This window comes from Schistocerca cancellata, chromosome 5 (assembly GCF_023864275.1).
Source record: "Schistocerca cancellata isolate TAMUIC-IGC-003103 chromosome 5, iqSchCanc2.1, whole genome shotgun sequence".
Taxonomy (NCBI): Eukaryota; Metazoa; Arthropoda; class Insecta; order Orthoptera; family Acrididae; genus Schistocerca; species Schistocerca cancellata.
The window spans coordinates 351,414,306-351,439,401 of NC_064630.1; the positions used below are offsets into that span (position 1 = coordinate 351,414,306).

The 25,096-nt window shown below is 44.6% G+C and overlaps 1 protein-coding gene across 1 annotated transcript in view; it reads left to right on the plus strand.

Moving 5' to 3' along the window:
* The window catches only part of LOC126188056 (kalirin), a 2,181,516-nt gene that overhangs the window by 668,336 nt on the left and 1,488,084 nt on the right, over positions 1–25,096 (plus strand). Inside the window, exon 6 of the mRNA XM_049929493.1 lies at positions 5,834–6,026. Coding sequence (XP_049785450.1) covers positions 5,834–6,026 — 193 coding nt within the window. The remainder of the gene's footprint in view (positions 1–5,833; positions 6,027–25,096) is intronic.

A 25,096-nucleotide genomic window follows, 5' to 3' on the forward strand; every position in this document is an offset into this window, starting at 1 on the left:
TGCAATGGAGCATCATATTAGTTTAGTCCACATGTACTTAGGACCGGGGGTACAGAACATTTTTATTGCTGATGAATATTCATTGGCGGTTACGAATTTGTGCTGGAGTGGGTCTCTGACTTGAATAACGACCCTATCCTGGCGGTACTCTTCGACTTTAGTGATATAGACCAGGGGTCTCCAAACAACGGCCCGCGGGCCGAAACCGGCCCGCGTTAGATGGCCGGACATCCCCGGTATCCGGGCCGCCAAATATTTGAGGTGGTACCTATACTGGCAACAATTGAGTTTCGAGGCCTATCGCGACCAATACACCGCGACATTGGCTCCTGCTACCCGCTACAAGACTATATAACTAAACTTATTGTTGTGCCGCTTGAAATAATAATGCGTTGACATACTCTACCTGTGTTACGTCTTGCAGTAATAGTGTTGCTAACAATGATTTCGAGATTTTGTTAACTTTGCAGGAATTCAAAATTATGTAATTAAATAAAAATCTTAGTTCGTTTCAGTGCTAGCTATTCCCACAACCTTAGATTTTTGCGATTTCATCTTTCCTTTAGCCTTACATGACGGTGATCATGGAGTGGTAGGGTGCTTTAATCCCACTAGGTAGATCTTGGCCCTTATGACTTCGTGGAGGAGTCAGTGTGGCTCGCGGACTAAAAAGTTTGGAGGCCCCTGATATAGACAAACGAGTTCCAGTCCAATGTGCCAACGAATGCTCCATCTCCGACATTAATTCATAAATCAGGACGCGCCTCTGGAACCGTCGCACAGTTTCATCGTGCCAGTCTCTCTCCACAGATGTTCTCTCCCTGACGCCGTAGGATTCGTATCTCTGAGATTGAGGATATTTCGGAAGTAGTGGCATTTTCGTTGGACATTGCTCGTGATTGTTCTACACTGAGAGTACTGTTTCCCAACAGAAGTACTGATAATAATGACGATGATAGACGATTCTTAGTCTTGTGATTGAGCTACAAGGTCTTGTCGAAGGCACTTTTAAGCAGAGCTGAAAGAATTTTTGACCCATAGAAGAGTGCCAAGCAAGAGTCAGGAAGAGCAGATCACTCGTAGAACAAGTCGTAAACTGAAAGCACATCTTAGGAATTAGGGAAATCACAAACTCGAAATATGTGGTAACATTTGTAGGTTTTTAAAAAGCGTGCGAGTCTATTTATCGAAATAAGTAACTCAACGTTTAAGACAATTTGGACCAGATCACAAAACAAGAGAAAGAATTAAAGCGACTTCAACCAACACAACATCAAAAGTAAAATTTATGAGAGAACTGTCCGAAAATTTTGGAATAAAATCAGGAGTAAGACTATTAGATGGCTAGTGACCCTGTTTCTTGATTGTCCAATAGAGAAAAGGGTTACAAATTGGAGGAAATCCGTAAATACTAAGGGTATACAGGCAGAAAGATAGCCAAACAAGATTACCGTGGGTCTAGTGTTTGCAGATGACGTGGCATTTGCAGATGGCATGGCACTTGTTACGGACTGACTTGGAAATGCACAAGAACATATCACAGAAGTACAACGGCAAGCAAAAAAATAGCACTACAAATATCATTTGAAAAAAAAAACATTGTTTATGACAAGCTACACTAATACATCTCAAAACATCAAATAAATAACAACACTGTATCTAAAGTGCATTGTCTTAAATATCTAGGAGAATGGATATTAAAAAACATGAAGCAAAAGACAGCACCATAGACTAGAATACATAAAATGGAGACGGCCATTCAGTTAACAATGAAAATTTATATTAAAGTCTTTATCTTGGAACAGAAAACTGAAACGGTAGGGAACAGTGTTAAGACCAGAAATACTCTATGCAACAGAAACACTTAAACTGACTACGAACGGACAACTTGAAAATTAGAAAAATTAAAGAAAAGTCCTAAGAAAAATGCTACGACGCAAAGGAAGAAGTCCATCAGAATACGGATTAAAATTAAATACTGAACTGTAACTGAAAGTTGATTAGGTAACAGGTGTAATGAGAAAAAGGAGAGTAAAAGTCTGTGGATACATATGCAGGAAGAATAATGAAAAATAACTAAACAAATCTTTGACTTACTAAACAATTACAAATCCAGAATCACATAACTGAGAGAAGTAGGTAGAGATATAAAAAATTTAGTAGCCTAATTGAACGCAATAAGAAGCGGAATACCTTTTAAAGAAGCAATAGACAAGGTGGGCTATCGGGACCTATTTGCCCACTACATTGTTATTAAACATGTAATTTCTGTTTGATCCACATGTACAAAACGATCTCCAATCATATGTGACGGAATTTCTGTAAATTATGAAGAGATTGTTTAAAAAAATGGAAGGATGATAGGTAGAATGCAAGTCTGTGGAAATGAGGGGACTTTGAAAGGTAAGTTACACACTCTATTACAACAGGCCAAGTAATTATTATTAAATGCTGCGCTCCACTTCAAAGATGGATGGATACGTGACGCTGTTTTTCGGTACAGCTACCAGGTTTCTGTAAACAAAGGTCGAATCGCTCTACCAGTCTCTCTTTTCCTCTACGATGGAAATATTCTCCTTGGCCACAGAGCCGTTCGAGAATCGCTGTGTGAAAGTCGTCCTCGTTGGAAAATCCATTTCCGCTAGATGTTCTTGCAGACCGGCGAAATGATAAAAATCTCATGGCGGAAGATTCGGATGGCATGGCGCGTGCTTCCGAACATCCCATCGAAAACTAAGAAACAAAGTTCGTGTTACGCGCGCCGTGTGAGGTGTTGCATTGTCGTTTGTTTAATTTTCCACTCTACGATTGCTGCGAATGGATTGTCTGGACATTGTCGTCTGTGGTCGATGGCGATGGCCTTCCTCCCTGATCAGCGTCAGCAACGCGTGAGCAGTGTTGGTCAGATTGTTGGCAACACTTCACTACGCCTGCTCTTAACTTTGCATCTGGTCCATATACAGCCAGAATTTCAGGGTGAATGTGTGTGCAGTATTGGGACTTGACCACAGTAATCGTGCTTCAAATGTATAGCACGTTTCCAGTTGGTGCACCATTTTATCTGCACGTTGTCATCGCATCTGATATCCGTGCCGTAGTAGAACTGCGTCTGCAGGAAAGCTGGAACATGCACTCTCTTCTGACGATGCGCCGCTGTTGTTGAGCAATGGTTTTAGTGTGGGACGATGTGTGTAACTTATCTTCTGAAGTCCCTACGTTTCTCCGTTGGAGGAGGATGGAGAGAGGAAGTGACTACTGCCTCATTAAGGAACAATCCCAGAATTCATCTGAATTAAAGTAGGAAACCGCCGAAAACCTGAACTAGAATCTCTGAACTATGCTTCGACCCATTCTTCTCCTGCACATGGGCTTGGTGCAGTAACCACCTCATTTACTGGCAGCTATGGGTTACTAAGTTAATTCTTCTGGAACGAATAAGTGAAATGTAATCAGTGTAACGTCTTAAATAAGGCTACTCTCTCCGCGTTGACGACTGATGGGCTGTAGCATTTGTTGTTGTCGTAACTTGAAAATCGCAATTTAAAATTTTACTCAATACGAACACTCCCGCATTGTCGACAGTAAGAGCCGTATTGCATATGAAGTGTACCTTTTAAAGATGTAAAATCGTTTATACTACACACCAGCACTGCCGTAAAATATTTCATTAATTCGCATTGTTTTCGGTTTAATTAATTTAGTTTATTCTGCTTATTCATTTCTGGACGTACAGAAGGTGTATGTCTACGCAGGAGTCTGCATATTTTAGAATTTAATTAGCTCCGGTCCAAATTAAATAACGTGAGTGTTGGTCCAAAGGTCTAATTAAATTAACCTGTAACTTAATAAACTTATATTAATGATGATGGACTATATATTTTTAATTAGCGGTTCCGGCGGGGCTTTGCAACTGCTAAACATATATGAGAATTGGAAATATGTTCTATTCTTCTTCTCGTCCTTCTCTCTTTGTCCACCTTCACCATCATCCCCCCTTCACTCTATCCGTCACCTCCCCCCCCCCCCCCAGTCTGTCCATCACCTACTACAATTCTCTCTATATCCATCTCCTTCTCCACCCTCTCTCCATCTTCTTCGCTCTCTCTCTCTCTCTCTCTCTCTCTCTCTCTCTCTCTCTCTCTGCCACCCTCCCTCTCTCCTCCGGCCCCTCTCCCCACCTCCTACTCCCCCTCTCTCTGTCTGTCTCCTGCTTCCCCTCTCTGTGTCCATTTCCTCCACCCCTTCTTTCTAAACGTGGACCTTGTTTGTTGTTAATGGTAATTCAGATTCCGTAGTAGCATTGTAATAATAACTCGGTGAGCCATAAATACAATTTTGTTGTGTGTATAATTTTTATGTAGTAATATATACAATGAGAGAGAATATATGTGGGCGAAACAATTTCTCTAATGGTTTAAATGCCGTCTTATCACAGTAACAACTGTCTTCGAGAAAGGAAAGAAAATTGCACGTATTCAGAGTTGGGAGTTATAATAAAAAATGCATATTCTTGTCTACAAAAAAAAAACAGGGTGATTCACGAAGATATGTAGATATTTTAATACGTTATTCTACAAGTAAAACTAAAGAAAAAGTTCATATAAACATAGGTCCGCAAATATTTACTTACGGAGTTAAGGCTAATAAAAGGTTTTGCCTGAAATTTAGCAACTTCGCTAAAATGAAGCCATCTGAAAACCGTACCAGGTTAAAGTAAAGCACGATTTCCATTTATTTTGTTCTTATTGGTCTGGTGGAGGGAGTTAAACAGGATGATCGGAAAAGATGAAGGGAGCCGTGCTATGAATTGGTATAGATGGGGAAGAGAAGAGTTAAGGTTGGTAGGAAGGATAAACAGCGGGCCAGATCTCAATGTCTGGGACAGGGAGTTAGTTGCTTGTGGTAGGATATGGAATGTGTGCAGGTGTAGGTACAGTGAGATGCGTTTGAAAAGGCGCGGCAGCGTACCGGGGTTGGTGATCAAAGGGTCATTGGAATCTGATTTGCAGGTAGCATAGGAGATGCAGAGGTGTTCGATGTGGGTAAGGAGCGGTGGGAATTGGATGATACGGTAGAGGATCCATGCGAGGGAAGATAAATGGATACGGAAAGCGAGGTGAAGTGAGTGGCGTTCGAATAGATGGAGGGGCATGTCCGTGAAACATTTCTATAACAGAAGATGGGTCGGATCAAGGTTTTGTAGGTGTAAGGAATGATGGAGGGGTGTAATCCCCAAGTTCGATCTGTTAGTAGTTTGTCTGCTGTGCGCTTTCTGTTGGGTGGTTAGTAGATGAGGTGTCCACGTTAGTTGCCAGACGAGGATTAGTCGGAGATATTTTAATGCGTTAGTTAACTGGATAAGTAAATGGTAAGATAGAGGTAATTGAGATGGAAGATATGGGTTATTAGTCCTAAAATTATTGTCTGTGTTTTGGAGGGGTTGATCTTGAGGAGATACTGTTTGCATCAGGAGATAAACTGATTCAGGTGGATTTGGAGGGATCGTTGGGATTTCTGGAGTTCAGGGTAGAGGGCGAGGAAAGCAATGTTATCAGCATACTAAAAGAGATTGACTGGTGGAGGTTGTTTGGGCATGTCAGCAGTGTAAAGGAGATAAAGGGGGGGGGGAGGGGGAATGGGGTCTCGGGTCACCCCTGGAAGGTATGGGAATTGGTATTGTTAACCTTTGACTGAAGAGCACAACATAATAACGAAAAGTTTGCATGAATTCAGCGCGGGAACACGTGGATCGCACTGTGTATATTGGTGTTTGGCGTGTAACTTTGTACACGAGTTGTGGCTGGTGTGTGACGTTTGCGTGTTGTGTGTGCAGGTGGCGGCGGCAGGATGGACGGGGTGCGCGCGCTGGACGTGCTGTCGCTGCTGCAGGAGCGGCTGGCCGTGCTGACGGGGGGCCGCGACCGGCGCGGCGGGCCCGTGCTCGCCTTCCCCGCCACGCCGCGGCGAGAGCGCGCCAAGCCCGACGACTACCGCCGCCTGCTCCAGTACCTGCTCGCCATCCCCTGGTCAGTACGGCGGGCGCGCGCCGTCCAGCTGCACACTGGCGTCTGCCGTGGCCGCAGCATTCACGCTGCTTCTCTTAATACTTAGCAACCACTCCTCTTTCTTCAACCGCCTCTGTCCTGAACTTTGATTTTATGAATGAAAGGTTATTTTCGTGCTCAATACATTTTTCTGTAAGACAAAGTGTTGTTGTCATCACCAAATAAGTTTGACATCCAACAGAAACGCAGCAGCAGGCGAACCCCTTACCACAGAAAGTAGTTGCTGTATTGAGGTGGCGTGCTGGCACGCTGCAACATTGTTGTCGTAGGGCAAAGTTACACTAAAATGCAAATGACGTTGGAAACACCGTGAGAAACAATTAACGATCACTTTTTAGCACAATATCCTTAATAAATACTCAACTCTAGTTTGATGAGATGGCGTGACCGTGAAGTAAAAGTTCTGGACACCGGTCTAAAGGCCTGGCCAGACAGAATCCGGCCTGCCGCTGCGACGGACGGCGCAGCGGTGGGCCGGACCCGTCAGCGGCCAGGGACGCCACACAGGCAACGGCCGGCCGCAGCGACTCTTGATGCGTCAGCTGTGTTACACTGTGGAAGGGGCCCAACCCCATTATTAAGCTTGCATGCGTAGCGCGACTGTCTTGGCGTTAGACGATTTGGAATCCTCACACGGGACGCGTTATCTTTGTGCGATTTTATTATTAATTTTTTTTTTATTGCAGAAATGAGTAGCTCGCACTAGCGATACGAAATGGCACCAAGAAGAGGAGATGTTGGGTGCACGACATTAACAGCAAGATAGAAAGCTTAGGAGAATACCATCGTCTGTGTATTGATCTAAGAGTCTGACGAAGATAGGTTCTTCAAATATTTTCGTATCTCGAGAGAATGTTTCGAGGAAATGCATCACCTGATAAAAAGGTAGCACCGAGAAGTGCACAACGAACTGGAGAAAGCCAATTGATACAAGGCACAGGCTAACCATTTCTTTGCGGTAAGTTTTACCGTTTGTGGCCTCTTTGTGCTTCAAACAGAAGTCATATAAATTATTCCATTTCAGGCTTGGTATATCATATGAAAGGTTCGGCAGACGAAAGTGCTATCCCACAACGTAGTTACGAGTGGAGTGATAAATTTATTTGCAGTGTTTACGAATACAGCAAACGATAGTAACATCTAGTTCCGTATGTCCCGCTAGAGAGAACTTTCTACTTAATAGATTGTTTTCTTTCATTGCATTCATACCACTGTCATTGAATTTAAACATATCTTTGGTCGTTAACTTATCCATTCGTTCTATCGGCATAACAGATTTTAAGCTTTTCCAGATACTTGACTAGAGGCGACAGTCACCAGACCTTAGCTTTTTCTTATCGGTTAGGACGTTCAACAGTCTCAGATATTGTGAAATAAGTGTGCCAGGCAATATGGACTGTTCTACAGCCCAAGTATTTACATACTCCTACAACAGAGATGTGGAAGAAATCTGAAGGAGGATTTCTAGAACTTTGGGGGTTTCCGAACTGCCTTGGAAGCATAGACGAAAGCCTATCAGGTTAAAATGCCCGAAGGACAGTGGATCCCAGTTCTTCTGTTACGAACAGTTCCTTTAGCTAGTTCTGCTGGCGATCGTTGATCCATACTACGGAGTTTACAGTAGTTGATATTGGACGTTATGGACGTCACAGTGACAACACTATTTCTGAGAATTCAGCTTTCTGTCAAGAGTATATCGAGGGCAAAAGTATTCTACCTCCAAATCGCGTGTATCAGACAAAAAGTTGTATTCTCTCACTTCCTCTGTAAGTCTTTCTGTGGCCATAATGCATGCACTACGAGCTGCAAGACAAAAACCGCCTCACGCCGCTGCTTCAGTGTGACAGCAGAGCGGTTGAGTGCGCCAACAGAGGCAAGCAGCCGCTCCGGCTTGCGGCGAATCTGTAATCTGTGACAACCCGGCGGCGGCCGGTGCGGCTGGCCGCGTGCCGGTGCGTCAGAGCCGCACTCTGTGTGACCGCCGCCGCACAGTAACGAGCTATTCAGCAGCGCGGCCTGCCGGCTGCGGCTCAAGGCCACAGGCCGGACGGCCAGGCCGCATTCTGTCTGGCCAGGCCTTAACATAACTCATTCAATAATAATTACTACACCACGAAGATGACCTGCTACAGACTCGAAATTTAATCGGAAGGAAGAAGATGCTGTGATATGCAAATGATCAGCTTTTCAGAGCATTCACACAAGGTTGGCGCCGGTGGCGACACCGTACCGTGCTGACATGAGGAAAGTTTCCAACCGATTTCTCATACACAAACAGCAGTTGAACGGCGTTGCCTGGCGAAACGTTGTTGTGATGCCTCGTGCAAGGAGGAGAAATGCGTACCGTCACGTTTCCGACTTCGATAAAGGTCGGATTGTAGCCTATCGTGATTGCCGTTTATTGTATCGCGACATTGCTGCTCGTGTTGGTCGAGATCCAATGACTGTTAGCGGAATATGAAATCGGTGGGTTCAGGAGGGTAATACGGAACGCCGTGCTGGATCCCAACGGCTTCGTATCACTAGCAGTCGAGACGACAGGCATCTTATCCGCATGGCTGTAACGGATCGTGCAGCCACGTCTCGATCCCTGAGTCAACGGATGGGGACGTTTGCAAGACAACAACCATCTGCACGAACAGTTCGACGACGTTTGCAGCAGCATGGACTATCAGCTCGGAGACCGTGGCTGTGGTTACTCTTGACGCTGCATCACAGACAGGAGCGCCTGCGATGGTGTACTCAACGACGAACCTGGGTGCACGAATGGCAATACGTAATTTTTTCGGATGAATCCAGGTTCTGTTTACAGCATCATGATGGTCGCATCCGTGTTTGGCGACATCGCGGTGAACGCATATTGGAAGCGTGTATTCGTCATCGCCATACTGGCGTATCACCCGGCGTGATGGTGTGGGGTGCCATTGGTTACAGGTGTCGGTCACCTCTTGTTCGCACTGACAGCACTTTGAACAGTGGACGTTACATTTCAGATGTGTTACGACTTGTGGCTCTACCCTTCATTCGATCCCCCACGAAACCTTACATTTCAGCAGGATAATGCACGACCGCATGTTGCATGTCCTGTACGGGCCTTTCTGGATACAGAAAATGTTCGACTGATGCCCTGGCCAACACATTCTCCAGATCTCTCACCAATTGAGAACGTCTGATCAGTGGTGGCCGAGCAACTGGCTCGTCACAATACGTCAGTCACTATTCTTGATGAACTGTGATATCGTGTTGAAGCTGCATGGACAGCTGTACCTGTACACGCCATCCAAGCTCTGTTTGCCTCAATGCCCAGCCGTATCAAGGCCGTTATTACGGCTAGAGGTGGTTGTTATGGATACTGATTTCTCAGGATCTATGCACCCAAATTCCGTGAAAATGTAATCACATGTCAGTTGTAGTATAATATATTTGCCCAATGAATACCCATTTATCATCTGCATTTTTTCTTGGTGTAGCAATTTTAATGCTCAGTAATGTAAATACAGTTCCATTTGGACTGTTGTCAGTGACAGCTTCTAAGTTCCGGCTGTTAATAGATGTATACTGAGACAATCAGCACTGACTGTCCAGTGACTGCTGACGGTAACTCGTTAATAATGGTTTGGCTGCTGATAGGCATCTTCCGGACAGCAGCGACTACTGGAACCGGCCGAGTGACGGTATGCGGCCGCTTAAATATGTGGTTGGCGGCAGAATCGTTATCTACAAACTATCCAGCGGATGAAGGAGGCAGTCCCTCGTATCAGAGCCTTCTGTCGCGTCAGTCATATAATTATTTTATATGAAAATGTGCACTTTCCCGGTATATACTGCTGACGAAATCTTCTCGGGGTTTCATCCGGGTGGTTGTTTTGAAATTCAGCGACGTTTCGATGAGTGTCGCTCTCATCATCTTCGCCGAAAGGTGATCAGTCTGACACTTAACCGAAATATCGCGTAATTTCAACGCAGGTACGCGGATTTTATCAACTGAAATATGTGCAATACTCAGAAAACTGAATGTCAAACATTAAAAAATTATGAAAACTATGCCACTGGCATGTGAAAGCATAGGTCGTTACCGAAATTAAACCCAGTGCTACTACGAAAAATAATACATCGCTGTGTCTCGTGATGAAATAAACTGAAGTATCCTCGTACTGAGGAGTGACCGAAGACATTTTTAAAAGAATAAGTTTATTAACAAAATGAAATTCAGTTATAATGCGCTTGGATGAATTTCCACACAATTGCAGTCAATAGAAATGTCCGTTCTATGACGTTGTCTACGATGTACGTACACGACGAACCCTTGAGTCGTGATAGGCAGCGGCGTGAACACCTGGGACGTTACTGGGCCGGTGCTGCCAGCGTGGGACGACTGACGTGCTGCCGGTGACGACCACTATGCACTGGGCCAGGTTTGCCAACATGGAGCCCTGACGAAACTACTGGTACAACCAACGGGTAGCAATGAACTGAACTGGGAATGTGTCCAAACGAAACTGCTCCTACTATAGACTCGAGGCGTGGGGCGTAAATAACTCCGCACGGTCCGGCGGTGGCCCTACTAGTCGGGAGCATATAGATATCCGCGTGGCACTGCGTGGGCACGTGATTTGGCGTAGCAAAATAATACCCTGACGACAGCGCTCTCTGCGGCAACAGGTATGCTGCCTGTTGGCAAGGCTGAAACACCCAAACGCTGTGGAGGTGACGTGTAACTCCGCTGTAAACAGCCCGAGCCACACAAGGAAACATAACTGAGTTGAAAAGCTATTTACCACGTCGTTCTGGCGGTGCGGCTACCCGGACAGCCTGCCTGGATTGCGGGGAAATCGACTACCAGGCGAGTACAGCATAAATACTGTAGTAACTTTTTCGATAGAGCGCCGTATATTAGCATATTACAGCATATTCCAAACATAGTCTAACCAAAAATTACTAGAGATCAAAAAATAAATAAACTTCTAGAAAACATGCTGACACTACAATAAACTTTCTTCACGCAGATGCTGCCATCTACTGGGAAAATGCAGAAACGAAAACAAGTGATGCACAGAAGGCACATGATGTAAAGTCAACGCTACAATCGTGCACAGCGAGTTTAGTTTATTCCCTGAGTTAGAAAAAATAAAAGCTGGATGTTGCGTATATGCTACATAATAACCGAGGAAACTATAGAAATCGGTGTCCACAGCTCAATAAACAGAGTATCAAATTCCTTCAAACACGCTATTTCTGCACGACCCATGCATCACTTTTGCCAGAATGCAAATCGTGTCGAGACTGTTTCCTTAATCATGAAAATAATGCACGCCCTTAGTAAATGTTGTGGTTAACTTTATTTTAGTCCGAAACAACTCACCCATGACACTAGAGACAGAGTTCATGTAGACAAGAGTTGTGTAAAGATCTATACATAAATTTTGCTTGAAGCGTACTATCTACTTCAGATGACTCTCGGTTTTCTTATTGATAATCATGAAATGCGCAATGTTCTAATAATCGAACATTTTCATTGTTATTGAAATTCGCCATTTATTGTTACATACCTTAGATATACTTCCAGGATCACATAGAGATTACAAAAAAAGGTGGAGCATAAAGGAAATGCCATTGTAATATTTGTGAGAGAACAGTTATTGAATGCTGCACCACACTTCAAAGTGACACAGATACATGGCACAATGTAGAGACCTTTGTAAACTTTATCAAGGAACAAGAGTGGCAAGATGTTTATAGCGCTGATACAGTAGACGATAAATATAATGCTTTTCTCAAGACTTTTCTCGTGCTCTTGGAAAGTTGCCTTCCGTTAGAACGTTCAAAACAGGGTACTAGCACAAACAGACAGCCTGGGTGGCTGACTAGAGGGATAAGAATATCTTGTAGAACAAAGTGGCAATTATATCAAAACGTTAGAAACAGTCAAAATCTAAATGCAGCAGCCCATTACAAACAGTATTGTAAGGTGCTTAAAAATGTTATTAGGAAGGCAAAAAGTATGTGGTATGCAGATAGAATAGCTAAGTCTCAGGATAAAATTAAAACCGTATGGTCAGTCGTAAAGGAAGTGGCTGGTCTGCAGAGACAGGTCGAGGATATAGAATCAGTGCGTAGTGGGAATCTTCGTGTTACTGATAAGTCGCATATATGTACAGTATTTAATAATCACTTTTTGAATATAGCAGGTGAACTAAATAGAAACCTAGTCCCAACAGGGAATCATATAGCGCTCTTAGAAAAAAGTGTTCCGAGACTGTTACTTGAAATGCTCCTCCATGATACTGACAAGAGGGAGATTGAGTTAATAATTAAATCACTAAAGACCAAGAACTCTCATGGATATGACGGGGTATCTAGCAGAATACTGAAGTATTGTTCTATGTATGTTAGCCCAGTATTTAGCCATATATGTAACTTTTCCTTTAGGAGTGGTCGGTTTCCTGACCGATTAAAGTACTCGGTAGTGAAGCCACTTTATAAAAAGGGAGACAGGGATAATGTTGACAATTATAGACCTATTTCTATGCCATCGGTGTTTGCTAAAATTATCGAGAAGGTTGTATATGCAAGGTTACTGGAGCATTTAAATTCACATAATTTGCGGTCAAATGTTCAGTTTGGTTTTAGAAATGGTTTAACAACTGAAAATGCTATATTCTTTTTTCTCTGTGAGGTTTTGGACGGATTAAATAAAAGGTTGCGAACGCTAGGCGTTTTCTTTGATTTAACGAAGGCTTTTGACTGTGTTGACCACAAAATGTTACTGAAGAAGTTGGACCATTATGGAGTAAGGGGAGTAGCTTACAGTTGGTTCGCCTCTTACTTTAAGAACAGAAAGCAGAAGGTAATTCTCCACAATATTGAGAGTGGTAGTGATGTTCAGTCCCAATGGGGCACTGTTAAGTGGGGCGTTCCCCAAGGGTCGGTGCTGGGGCCACTGCTGTTTCTTATTTATATAAATGATATGCCTTCTAGCATTACAGGTGATTCAAAAATATTTCTATTTGCTGATGACACCAGCTTGATAGTGAAGGATCTTGTGTGTAATATTGAAACAGTATCAAATAACGTAGTTCATGAAATAAGTTCGTGGCTTGTGGAAAATAATTTGATGCTAAATCACAGTAAGACTCAGTTTTTACAGTTTCTAACACACAATTCAACAAGAACCGATATTTTGATCAGACAGAATGGGCATATTATAAGCGAGACGGAACAGTTCAAGTTCCTAGGAGTTCGGATAGATAGTAAGCTGTTGTGGAAAGCCCATTTTCAGGATCTTGTTCAGAAACTAAATGCTGCTTTTTTTACCATTCGAACAGTATCTGAAATAAGTGACACTTCAACACGAAAAGTAGTCTACTTCGCATATTTCCATACGCTTATGTCGTATGGTATTATTTTTTGGGGTAAATCTTCTGATTCAAAAAGGGTATTTTTGGCTCAAAAACGCGCTGTTCGAGCTATATGTGGTGTAAGTTCGAGAACCTCTTGTAAGTTCGAGAACCTCTTGTCGACCCCTATTCAATAGTCTGGGAATTCTGACATTGCCCTCACAGTATATATTTTCTTTAATGTCGTTTGTTGTTAGCAATATTAGCCTATTCCCAAGAGTTAGCAGCTTTCACTCAGTTAATACTAGGCAGAAATCCAATCTGCATGTGGAATGCACTTCCTTGACTCTTGTGCAGAAAGGAGTGCAGTATTCTGCTGCATCCATTTTCAGTAAGCTACCACAAGAACTCAAAAATCTTAGCAGTACCCCAAACTCTTTTAAGTCTAAACTGAAGAGTTTCCTCATGGGTCACTCCTTCTATTCTGTCGAGGAGCTCCTGGAAGAGCTAAAAAATTAATCAAATTCCAGTGTTACATTGTTGATTTTCTTTATTTAAATTTACGACTTGTCACCTGAATATGTTTTTTTATATTTCATTTTATCTGTTTCTAATATCATGTTATAATTTCATGTATTGACTCGTTCCATGACCATGGAGACTTCTCTTTAATTTGGTCCCACGGAACAATAAATAAATAAATAAAAATGTCAGCCATTCGAGAACCGTTACGAGAATGCCTTCGTTATTGAAATATCTGCGATTGCTGCAACTCAGTTTCTCGATTGCCTGGACATCGTTAATATCCCTGGCCTTCCTTAGTGGCCTTCCTCCCCGGTCAGTACCACTCACGTCTATATGGCTTTGGTCAAGCTGTCGACACAATTTCATTACGGCTGGAGACATCATTGCATTTGGTCCATAAACCACCAGAATTTCATGGTGACTATGCGCGCAATTTAAACGTTTTAGCCGCGAGAATCTTACTGTCCGACGTGCTTCAACTTTCGAGAACGTTCCCAATTGCTGCGCCATTTCGCTCACACGCGGTGTCACACCTATTACCTACACGGCAGCGTAAGCAATTCTGCAAGAAATCCAGAACATACACTCTCTTCGACAATTCTCCGCTCTAGGTGCGGAAAGGTCGTAGCGTTGTACAACATGTATAACCTACTTCTGAAGTCCCCTCGTATGTAAGACGTTCTCTCTCAGAGTTAGAAGAATGTTTCAGTAATACTCGTTGCGAAAGGGGGGGGGGGTGTACAATTTAACGTGTCATTCCTGGCGACTCCTTACATTGTTGGGAGGTGAAGTTTACATTCAAGGCAGGCTGAAAAATTCCGTGGGCCGGTGGTGATTCGATCTCGTGAGCTCTCGGTTTCCAGCCATGTGCTTTACCACTAGACAACGAGGTCCCACTGAATAGGTGGTGATACAAAGCAATTAAGAAAATTAGCCGTACCGTCATGTGTCCAAAAGGTAATGAACGGTAGGATAGTGTGTTACTGGTTAGCAGAAACGTTGTGAGTCAGCAGGAGCACATTCAGCGGTGAGATAAAAGCGCGCGACGGAAATCGGCGGTCCCCCAGGCGCGTCGCCGGGCTCAGGTTGGGCGCGCGTGATCTGAATTACGGCCAGGCAGCGGGGCGCGGCGCGGCCCAGCCCAGCGATCGTTATGACTGCCCTGGCTGTGCTGTCCTTGTCGGCTTACCACGGCAGCTGACACCCTCTGCACAATCGTCCGGTGGGACACGGATCTGCGGTAAAGACATTCACACTGGACATCAACAATTCACCGCGTAACGCCACCGTCAAATGATACTTTGTTCATACTACTTGTCAACATAACGTCTCGTCACTCAGCGCGGTACTGAACGACCAGAGTTGGGCGACGTGGGGACTTCTGTCGGAATATGCACAGTCCAGTCACATTAATGTCGGCAAAGCCTATTTTGGACGTCAACCTGCAATAACCATTCACAGCACTAGTGGAAGATATACACTGAAGAGCCAAACAAACTGGTACACCTGGGCTGGTCCCGGCGGAGGTTCGAGTCCTCCCTCGGGCATGGGTGTTTGTGTTTGTCCTTAGGATAATTTAGGTTAAGTAGTGTGTAAGCTTAGGGACTGATGACCTTAGCAGTTAAGTCCCATAAGATTTGACACACATTTGAACATTTTTTGGTACACCTGCCTAATATCGTGTACGGCCCCCGTGAACACGCAGAAGTGTCGCAGCACGACGTGGCAAGGACTCGACTAATGTCTGAAGTAGTGCTGAAGGGAACTGGCACCATGAATCCTACAGGGCTGTCCATAAATCAGTAAGAGTGCAGGGGGTGGAGATCCCTTCTGAACAGCACGTTGCAAGGCATCCCAAATACGCTCAATAATGTTCACGTCTGGGGAGTTTGGTGGCCAGTGGAAGTGTTAAACTCAGAGAGTGTTCCTGGAGCCACTCTGTAGCAATTCTGGACGTGTGGGTTGTCGCATTCTCCTATTGGAATAGCCGAAGTCCGTCGGAATGCATAATGCACATGAACGGGTGCAAGTGATCAGACAGGATGCTTACGTACGTGTCACCTGTCAGAGTCGTATCTAGACGTATCAGAGGTCCCATATCACTCCAACTGCACACGCCCCACACCGTTACAGAGCCTCCACCAGCTTGAACAGACCTCTGCTGACATGCAGGGTCCATGGATTCAAGAGGTTGTCTCCATACCCGTACACGTTCATCCGCTCGATACAATTTGAAACGAGACTCGTCCGACCAGGCAACATGTTTCCAGCCGTCAACAGTCCAATGTTGTTGACAGGCCCAGGCGAGGGGTAAAGCGTTGTGTCGTGCAGTCATCAAGGGTACACGAGTGGGTCGTCGGATCCGAAAGCCCATAACGATGATGTTTCGTTCAATGGTTCGCGCGCTGACACTTACTGATTGCCCAGGATTGAAATTTGCATTAATTTGTGGAAGGCTTGCACTTCTATCACGTTGAACGATTCTCTTCAGTCGACGTTGGTTCCGTTCTTCCAGAAATATTTTTTCCGGCCGCAGCGATCTCGGAGATTTGATGTTTTACCGTCAAATGCTCGTACAGGAGAATCCCCACTTCTTCTTTGAGAGTAATGGAAATAAAAGATTTTTGAACAAATCGTGCAAAAATTAATTACGTTTCCAATTCGATCTAAACTTAATTGTTACAAGGATAGTTGTCACGTAGTAAGAAGACCAGAGAACCAAAATGGTCTAATTGTTAAACTTACTTTTCGAGTTCATAAAATTGTTGGGTAAAATTTACACAAAAAATTTTACGTTTTGTATGTGCGAGAACTAGGGGTTTTTAATATTCAAAGACGATTTTGCCGAAATGGTGCGTGGCGTGATGCGCTGTAGCTTAGGTGGATAAGGTAGGCCAATTAGAGACTGCTTTCCGGCTTGGTAGAGCGCTTAACGTCACACACATACGTATACTACGAACTATTTGAATTTAATTTCGCCAACCGTAAAAAGATTTATTTTGTTTCTTAAAGAAAAATGGATGGTGGCGGTGGGTCTCATGCGGGAACCCTCAACAGAAGGACGACGGGGCTGTTCCGAAGCCATCTGCTCCAGTTAATTACAGAATCCGACCGAGTCATAAAGGTCCCTTTATCTGTTGGGCACCAACTCAATCGCCCCAGATGAATTACTGACCACGAGATTGCTCTGTCCCTAATGGCATTGCGGACAATAGGACGTTAAGGTCATCAACACTCGCCACGCATGGAACTACGCAAACATACGTCCAGGGGTAATCGTCCCCATATCGCTGTGGTATCGGTGTACGCTGTACGTCATACGGGATTAATTAGAAACTAGGCTTCGGTGGCCGATGTCAGTTCGCGGATACAGCGGTATCATGTTAGACAATGAATGTTGCAAGTATATTGGAACTTCCGATTTTGGGAACATGTCGTTCGTGGTGGACGACGACATCGCGTGCCTGTTTGTAACTTAAGATTTTCTCTAGTTTTCCCAAACCAATCAAATCAAGTTTTTGTTCCAGTTTAGAATGTTATGTAGAAAATGCCATTTCAAAAGAATGCAATGTTTTTAATTTGCTGTACTTCAGCTGAAGCATATCACTTTGTCACGGGAGTTGACGAGTGTCGAAATTACTCAAATCATTAAAAATCCGTAAAAAAGAACAAAATTCTGATGTATCACAGCACGAAGATGTGCGGGAATGCTTGAAATCGATTGAGATTTAATAAAGCTGTGTTCAACAACACAAGTGTTGCTTGCCACTCTTCTATAAGAAACTTCACCATTAGTTGTACGTTCACTGTACAACAGGAAATGTCACTAAGCTCAGAGTTAGCTTCTCGAAATAAGTTGTCAAGTTTTGTGGCTGAGATATATTGGCTGAAAATGTCATCTTGGGACAAATACGAGTACTACACGACAGCAATCAGCAGTATCTTTTACAGACTTTGTATGGATTTGTCGGAAGGCTGTGTGCTTCAGGGAAAGTGCCAGATGGTTCGGGATGGTTCGGAAATCGTTGACTGCGTGGGAACGAAAATTAGTAGTTTCTTTTACTTTGGGACACCAATGCGAAGTGTTTGAATTCACCTTATTTGTGCTGTGTAGAGGATTTGTAGGTTCAAATGGCTCTGAGCACTATGGGACTTAACTTCTGAGGTCATCTGTCCCCTAGAAATTAGAACTACTGAAACCTAAGGCCATCTCACACGTCCATGCCCGAGGCAGGACAGTAGCGGTCGCGTGGTTCCAGACTTAGCGCCTAGAACCGCTCGGCTGGCTAGAGGATTTGTTATGAGAGTTTCATATAGCCAGGACATGAGCTCTGTGTTATAACTGGAAAGCGAGAGCCGGCCAGAGTGGCCGAGCGGTTCTAGGCGCTACAGTCTGGAACTGCGCGACCGCAAAGGTCGCAGGTTCGAATCCTGCCTGGGGCACAGATTAGATGTGTGTGATGTCCTTAGCGTAGTTAGGTTTAAGTAGTTCTAAGTTCTAAGGGACTGATGACCTGAGCAGTTAAGTCCCATAGAGCTCAGAACCTTCTTTCTTTTTTAAATACACGAGTAGCTTCACATCGCCACTGGGTGCCAACTTAACAAATTTTCCTTGAGGTGTCTGGATGTTTGTGCAGGAATTGCAGCACATTCTTCCTGAAGGGCCAAAACCCAGAAAAGCAAATGATGTTGGACGCTGGGATCTGGAGCGAAGTCACGTTTTAATTCTTCCCAAAGGTGTCCTATTGAGTTCATGTCAGTACATGAGGTTTGGCTGGTCTAGGTTTAGGTGTGGTTGTTCTTACGCGTTTCAGCTTCACAATCACTTCACCAACGGCCGGTTTGGGAAGCCAGAGAAGGGTTGAAATGTCCATGATGGATTTGTTACTCAGGTGACATGCAGTGGCTGGCCCACGTTCGAAGTGACTGAACTCTCCTGACCGAGCAGTTTGCTGTTACTGCTTCTCTACTGACACAGTTCCCTCCGTCTCGTTTCATACTGCCGGTTCCACCTCTCGTGACTTCTAGTGGTCAGTTCCTCATTACATAGGGGTCTCCGTATACTTTTGGTGAGAGAGTTTATCTGAGATGAATGGCTTAACTGATTGCTTATTTCTGCCTCAGGTCTCACAAGTGGTAAAAGTCGGAGTGGGTAATGATGCATGACATCATCAGATGATCTGAATACATAGATCTGAATACATAAAACTGAACAGCGATAGGAGATACGTTTACGTTGTGAATTCGTCTTATTGACTGTTCAAATGCACTCTGACGAATTACTTAATAAGAATTCAGATCGCTCGATGATGACTTGTAGTACGCTGAAACTTGTAATAATGGTTCCATTTATGTCACCTGAGGCTGACACATGTAATAGTTAACGTCGTTTTAAGAAACTTGTGTTTGTAACGAGCGACAAACAGACGCTATCCGACTATGCTGGGCTTGATACGAAACAAATTATGAGTAGCATTTGACTGTGCTGACTAAATGTGGCTACAGTCTGGAACCGCTACGGTCGCAGGTTCGAATCCTGCCTCGGGCATGGATGTGTGTGATGTCCTTAGGTTAGTTAGGTTTAAGTAGTTCTAAGTTCTAGGGGACTTATGACCACAGCAGTTGAGTCCCATAGTGCTCAGAGCCATTTGAACCATTTGACTAAATGTGTATGCTGGAAATATGGAAATGCAAATAGCTCCCGAATTACCAGAGAAAATACGCCTGACGACTCTTGGGAGAATCCTCCGTCGGGAATGTGTGTGTGTGTTTGTCCTTAGGATAATTTAGGTTAAGTAGTGTGTAAGCTTAGGGACTGATGATCTTCTCAGTTAAGTCCCATAAGATTTCACACACACTCTTGGGAGAGGCACCTAGTATAAGGCTGTTCATATATCGCTGTTGTCGTACGAATGTTATACTGGCTCTGATCGCATCCAAGATGGCGTCATGTATTCTGCCAACTGTCAGCGTGACTTTTGTCGGGAAGGAAACCATGTAAGTACGTTGTAATTTGTTAAAATCACGAAGTAAAACATATCACGCCAGCTTCGGTTGGTGACCAGTTGTTCTCAATCAGTGTGTTCTAGTGCTCCTCAGTGTACGCTGATAAAGCTCGTACTATCGGTCACAAGCTTGAGCTGTTGGTGACACGTGGCATTAGAGCCTCACTTCATGCTGTTCACACCAGAAAAATCGACTCCAGCCGTCTTGCTGTTCAGTATTAGGACATATATCGGATATTTTCTCTAAATTCTCAACAGCAACATTAACGAACACTGTGTTGTTGTACTCGTCTCTTCAGGAGCTTTCGAATGCTGTTAAAGAAGGTATATCCTTCTGTAAAAACCTCATATTTGCAAATACACTTCTCAGGTTTGCGCCCAGATCGTATTATTATCTAAATCGTACAATATTTCATCGATGCAACTGCTCGACATCAGCAGGTGGTGGCAGCTGCTGTTGTCACTGCTGCAAGGCGCGACTGATGATAATCGCGCGGGCGGCGTCGAAATTTATCATGCCGGGAGCAGGCAATACGCGTGCGCGGTAAGACGCTTGTTGTTAGATGAAATCGGCGCTCCTGATGTCCCTGCCGAGATCCGCAGAAAGGCCATCCGCGCGCATGCGCTATGGGCAATGACTGTGCTGCCGGACGCTCCTGTATTTAAAGGCTGAATTAAATGCCAGCAGTGTGTTGCAGCGATGAAATATTGTGCGAGTTACACAATACGATTCCGTGGCAAACCCGAGAAGTATATTTGCAACAGATCTGTCGGAAAAGCACGAAAAGTCACTCATACTTGTTTTAATATGAAGGCTGATATAGAATTTAAGAGGATTAGACATGCAACAAAATTACATGCCCTTTGCTTAGTATTCACCGGAAACCCCGTTTTGATATCGTGAACTATCTGCGAAGTAAAAGGGGTGTTGCGTATTACGCGACTCAGTATAGTGTACGTCACCACCTGACAATTTCCAGAAAAGGTGCACATCAGTAATACCGAAGACATTTCAAACTGACAATATGACGCAATATTTGTTGGTAAATAAAAAAGTTAACATTTGAAACTTGGCATAGACAAGGAATGACAGTAGGTATGACTCTGCCTTCCCGGACCTTTATTCGTGGCGGAGAGGATTTAAACTGTTGGGACTGGGACGCTGAATCTACATCTTTGGCGCAGGCTCCGACAGCGGTGTTCGATAAAAGCGGGCGCGGACCGCGGCAGAGGCCCACGGAAATGCGCTAATGGGAAATTCCTGCCGGGCCGGGCAGGCTCGGTCCGCAGCCGGCGGCGAGCGGCGGGTTTCCGCGGCGCCGTGCGCGTTTATTAATGCCTCCCAGGGGCCGCCCGGACTGCGCAGCTCGGCTGCCGCACTATTAATTGCTAATTACTCTATAGTGCAGTGTGGGCACCTCACAGCCACACCAACCTGTATTACATTTCGGAGAAGAAAGGAGAACTATTCTGTTGCCATCACCGGCATCATCACGCCATGCATCACCCATCTGTGAGCTGTTTTGGTACCTACAGTACGTACTGCAGCCACGACTTTACCGACGAACAGAAGCGAACGTTGTCGTTGTCAAGCACTGTTCGGTGATTTTTACAAGACGTTCTCTCCGTTTTTGAGGCATCAATCGAGGTTCGTATCACCATAAAAAGAACCAGTTTTAAATAAATTATTTTGAGATTTTTTTATTCGGTGTCTATCTTTAGTACATATTCAGGACTTCACCACGTGAGAGCTGTAGCCAATTGTACTGGTTCAAAAAAAGAATCGTAACTCATTGTTATTCTGCAATACTACTTGTTGGTTTTGGAACAGCGACCACTGAATTCGTCGCGTTCATAAAGTTATCGCTATAGAATCCATCACGTCGTTCTAAATGAAACGAAAATGATAGATATAAAGGTAACTTCGGTAATACTAGAAGGGACTGTTAGTGATCATGGTGGACGAGGGGCGTTCAGCAAGTAATGCAACACTTCTTGTTTTTCTGAAAGCAGGTTGGTTTTATTCAGGCTTCCAATACACTATATTATTCTCGACTCCTTTGGCTACAAAATCCTGTTTTTCGACATTTTCTCCGTTAAATGCGAAGGTCTTACCGACACCCCCGGTGTCGGCCTTACACCACCTTACTGTTAGGGCCTGCCTCCCCAGTTCCTGCCTCCGCAGTTCTGCAGCGAGGTCTTTGTCCGCCGTCGATCACCTCGAATGAGTCTGTCCGCATGTTCCACCACTGCAGGAGCCACAGGTGTGTGCGGTCGACCAGGACGCGGGAGGTCGGACAGCACTGCGCGTTCTTGTTTCGATGACGACAGATGCCTCTCTTAACGACTCACAGCGCTTTTGGTTGCTACTAGTTCTTACAAATTAAAATAAATGAAAACTCTCTGCTTGGAACGCACCACCGTTACAGACGCAGTTTTGAAGGCTGCGTATAGTGACGCCACCTATCGGAACTTCATGAAACTATAGGGCTGAAGCGGGAATATTCAACGATGTCCCACAACAAATTACGTATTTTTGCGAGCGGAACTGGCAGGGAAACGTGTTGCATTACTTATTGAACGCCCCTCTCACTAGCAACGCTCTCGACTTCGTACGGGCAGCACTAAGTGTTTATGAATGCACGAATTATTTATAATATGAAAGAATATGCACAAACCTTCCTTGTGAATCAGTCTATTAATGGAAGCTGTAAAAAGATCACGGTCCGACTTCATTTTAGAATATGTATAGGTCCGGGTCAAGCTTCACGGCTCTCTGGAATTGGGGCGACCGCGTACTGTATTGCACTTCCCGCCACATACCGCCTCCTCTCTTGCCAACCAGCTTGTAGCTTTCATCATGGCCACGAAATGTCGCACGAAACGCCAAATAAAAATACTAACAATACGTACATTGCACATTCATCATTTCATTAAACAATAAGTTATATACTCAAACCCTCCTCGTGAATCATTCGTTTTACTAGTATGAGCCAGGCAACATGAGCTTCCTCCCACATTAATTGTGTGAACAACAGTATCCAGACACGTAATAGTGGAAATTAACGTGAGGTGTGCCCACCCTTCACCCCTTTGGCATCTTGAATTCTGCTGCGGACGGTTTCAGTGTGGTGTCGGAATGTCTGTGGATGAATGGCAGGCCATTCTTCCTCAAGAGCCGAAACCAGAGACGGTGGTGCTGTCGGGCACTGGGGCCAGCCCCTTCAGCAATGTTATTGTCCACAAACTACTCCCTCACAGATGATGCTTTATGACTAAGTACAAGGTCATGCTGACAGAAATAATCATCGTCTCGGAACGTTTCCCCTACTGTATGCAATACACAAAGCTATAAAATGTGTTTATATACTTCAGCATGTGGTGTTTTCTTAAGGCGCAATAAGGGGACTTACACCACAACTACGAAAAGCATGACATTCTCAGCACTTCACTGTTGGCACTACACGCCAAGCCAGGTCCAGATTCTCGTTCCCGGTGATCCTCAGTCCAGTGGCACCGGTCTTGTTCAACACCTCAAGCATCGCATAGATTATAGAAATGTGTCGCAGCTCCTTATAAAGGAGCTGTTCGACCATTGTACCCCATTTTTCGTAACTCCTTGCGCACTGTCATTGTGCTAGCTGGGCTGCTAGCCGCACTTTGGAATTTGCGACTGATTTCATGCGTTACAACTGCCTTCTACAATTCATGACTGTCCCTGTTCGTCAGTACAAGAGGTCTGGCTGGTCTTGCTGTAGCTTTGGTTCCTTTGCGTTCCCAGTACACAATCACATTACCAAAATTCGCTTAGGCACCTTTAGAAAGGTCTGAAGTGTCCCTGATTTATTTGTTATTCAGGTGATATTCAGTGACTAGACCACGTCCAAAGACCCTTAACTCTCCTGACCGACCCATTCTTGTTACCGCTTCTCTACTGACAACACAGCACTTCCGTCTTCTTTTATACTGGCGCGTCCCAGCACATCTAGTGGTTACTTATGTGTTACATAACAGTCCCCAGATAGTTCTGATCAGATGGTGTATGTCTCGCAAAAAGACATGGCGAGAGAAATGAGAAATTCGATCTTCTTCGGACGCTTAGCGACTGTCGTTCATCAGATGCGCCGTTCGTGACTGGGACTACAGGAAAAGAGGGGGTCCTCATATCTGCTACATTCCGTAAGGTGGCATGCAGCCAAGAAATTTAGATGTCGCCCACAGTAGTATGGTTCCATTTTAAGACGCAAAGCATTCATACACTACTGGCCAGTAAAATTGCTACACCAAGAAGAAATGCAGATGATAAATAGGTATTCATCGGAGAAATATATTATACTAGAACTGACATGTGATTACATTTTCACGCAATTTGGGTGCATAGATACTGCGAAATCAGTACCCAGAACAACCACTTCTGGCCGTAAAAACGGCCTTGATACGCCTGGGCATTGAGCCAAACAGAGCTTGGATGGCGTGTACAGGTGCAGCTGCCCATGCAGCCTCAACACGATACCACAGTTCATCAAGAGTAGTGACTGGCGTACTGTGACGAGCCAGTTGCTCGGCCACCACTGATCAGACGTTCTCAGTTGGTGAGAGGTCTGGAGAATGTGCTGGCCAGGTTAGCAGTCGAACATTTTCTGAATCCAGAAAGGCCTGTACAGGACCTGCAACATGCGGTTGTGCATTATCCTGCTGTAATGTAGGATTACGCAGGAATCTAATGAAGAGTAGAGCCACGGGTCGTAACACATCCTAAATGTAACGTCCACTGTTCAAAGTGTCAATGCGAACAACAGGTGGCCGAGACGTGTAACCAATGGCACCCCATGCCATCACGCCAGGTGACACGCCAGTATGGCGATGACGAATACACCCTTCCAATGTGCGTTCACCGCGATGTCGCCAAACACGATTGCGACCATCACGATGCTGTAAACAGAACCTGGATTCATCCGAAAAAATGACGTTTTGCTGTTCGTGCACACAGGTTCGTCGTTGGGTACACCACCGCAGGCGCTCCTGTCTGTGATGCAGCGTCAAGTGTAACCGCAGCCATGGTCTCCGAGCTGATAGTTCATGCTGCTGCAAACGTCGTCGAACTGTTCGTGCAGATGGTTGTTGTCTTGCAGACACAGGGATTGAGACGTGGCTGCACGATCCG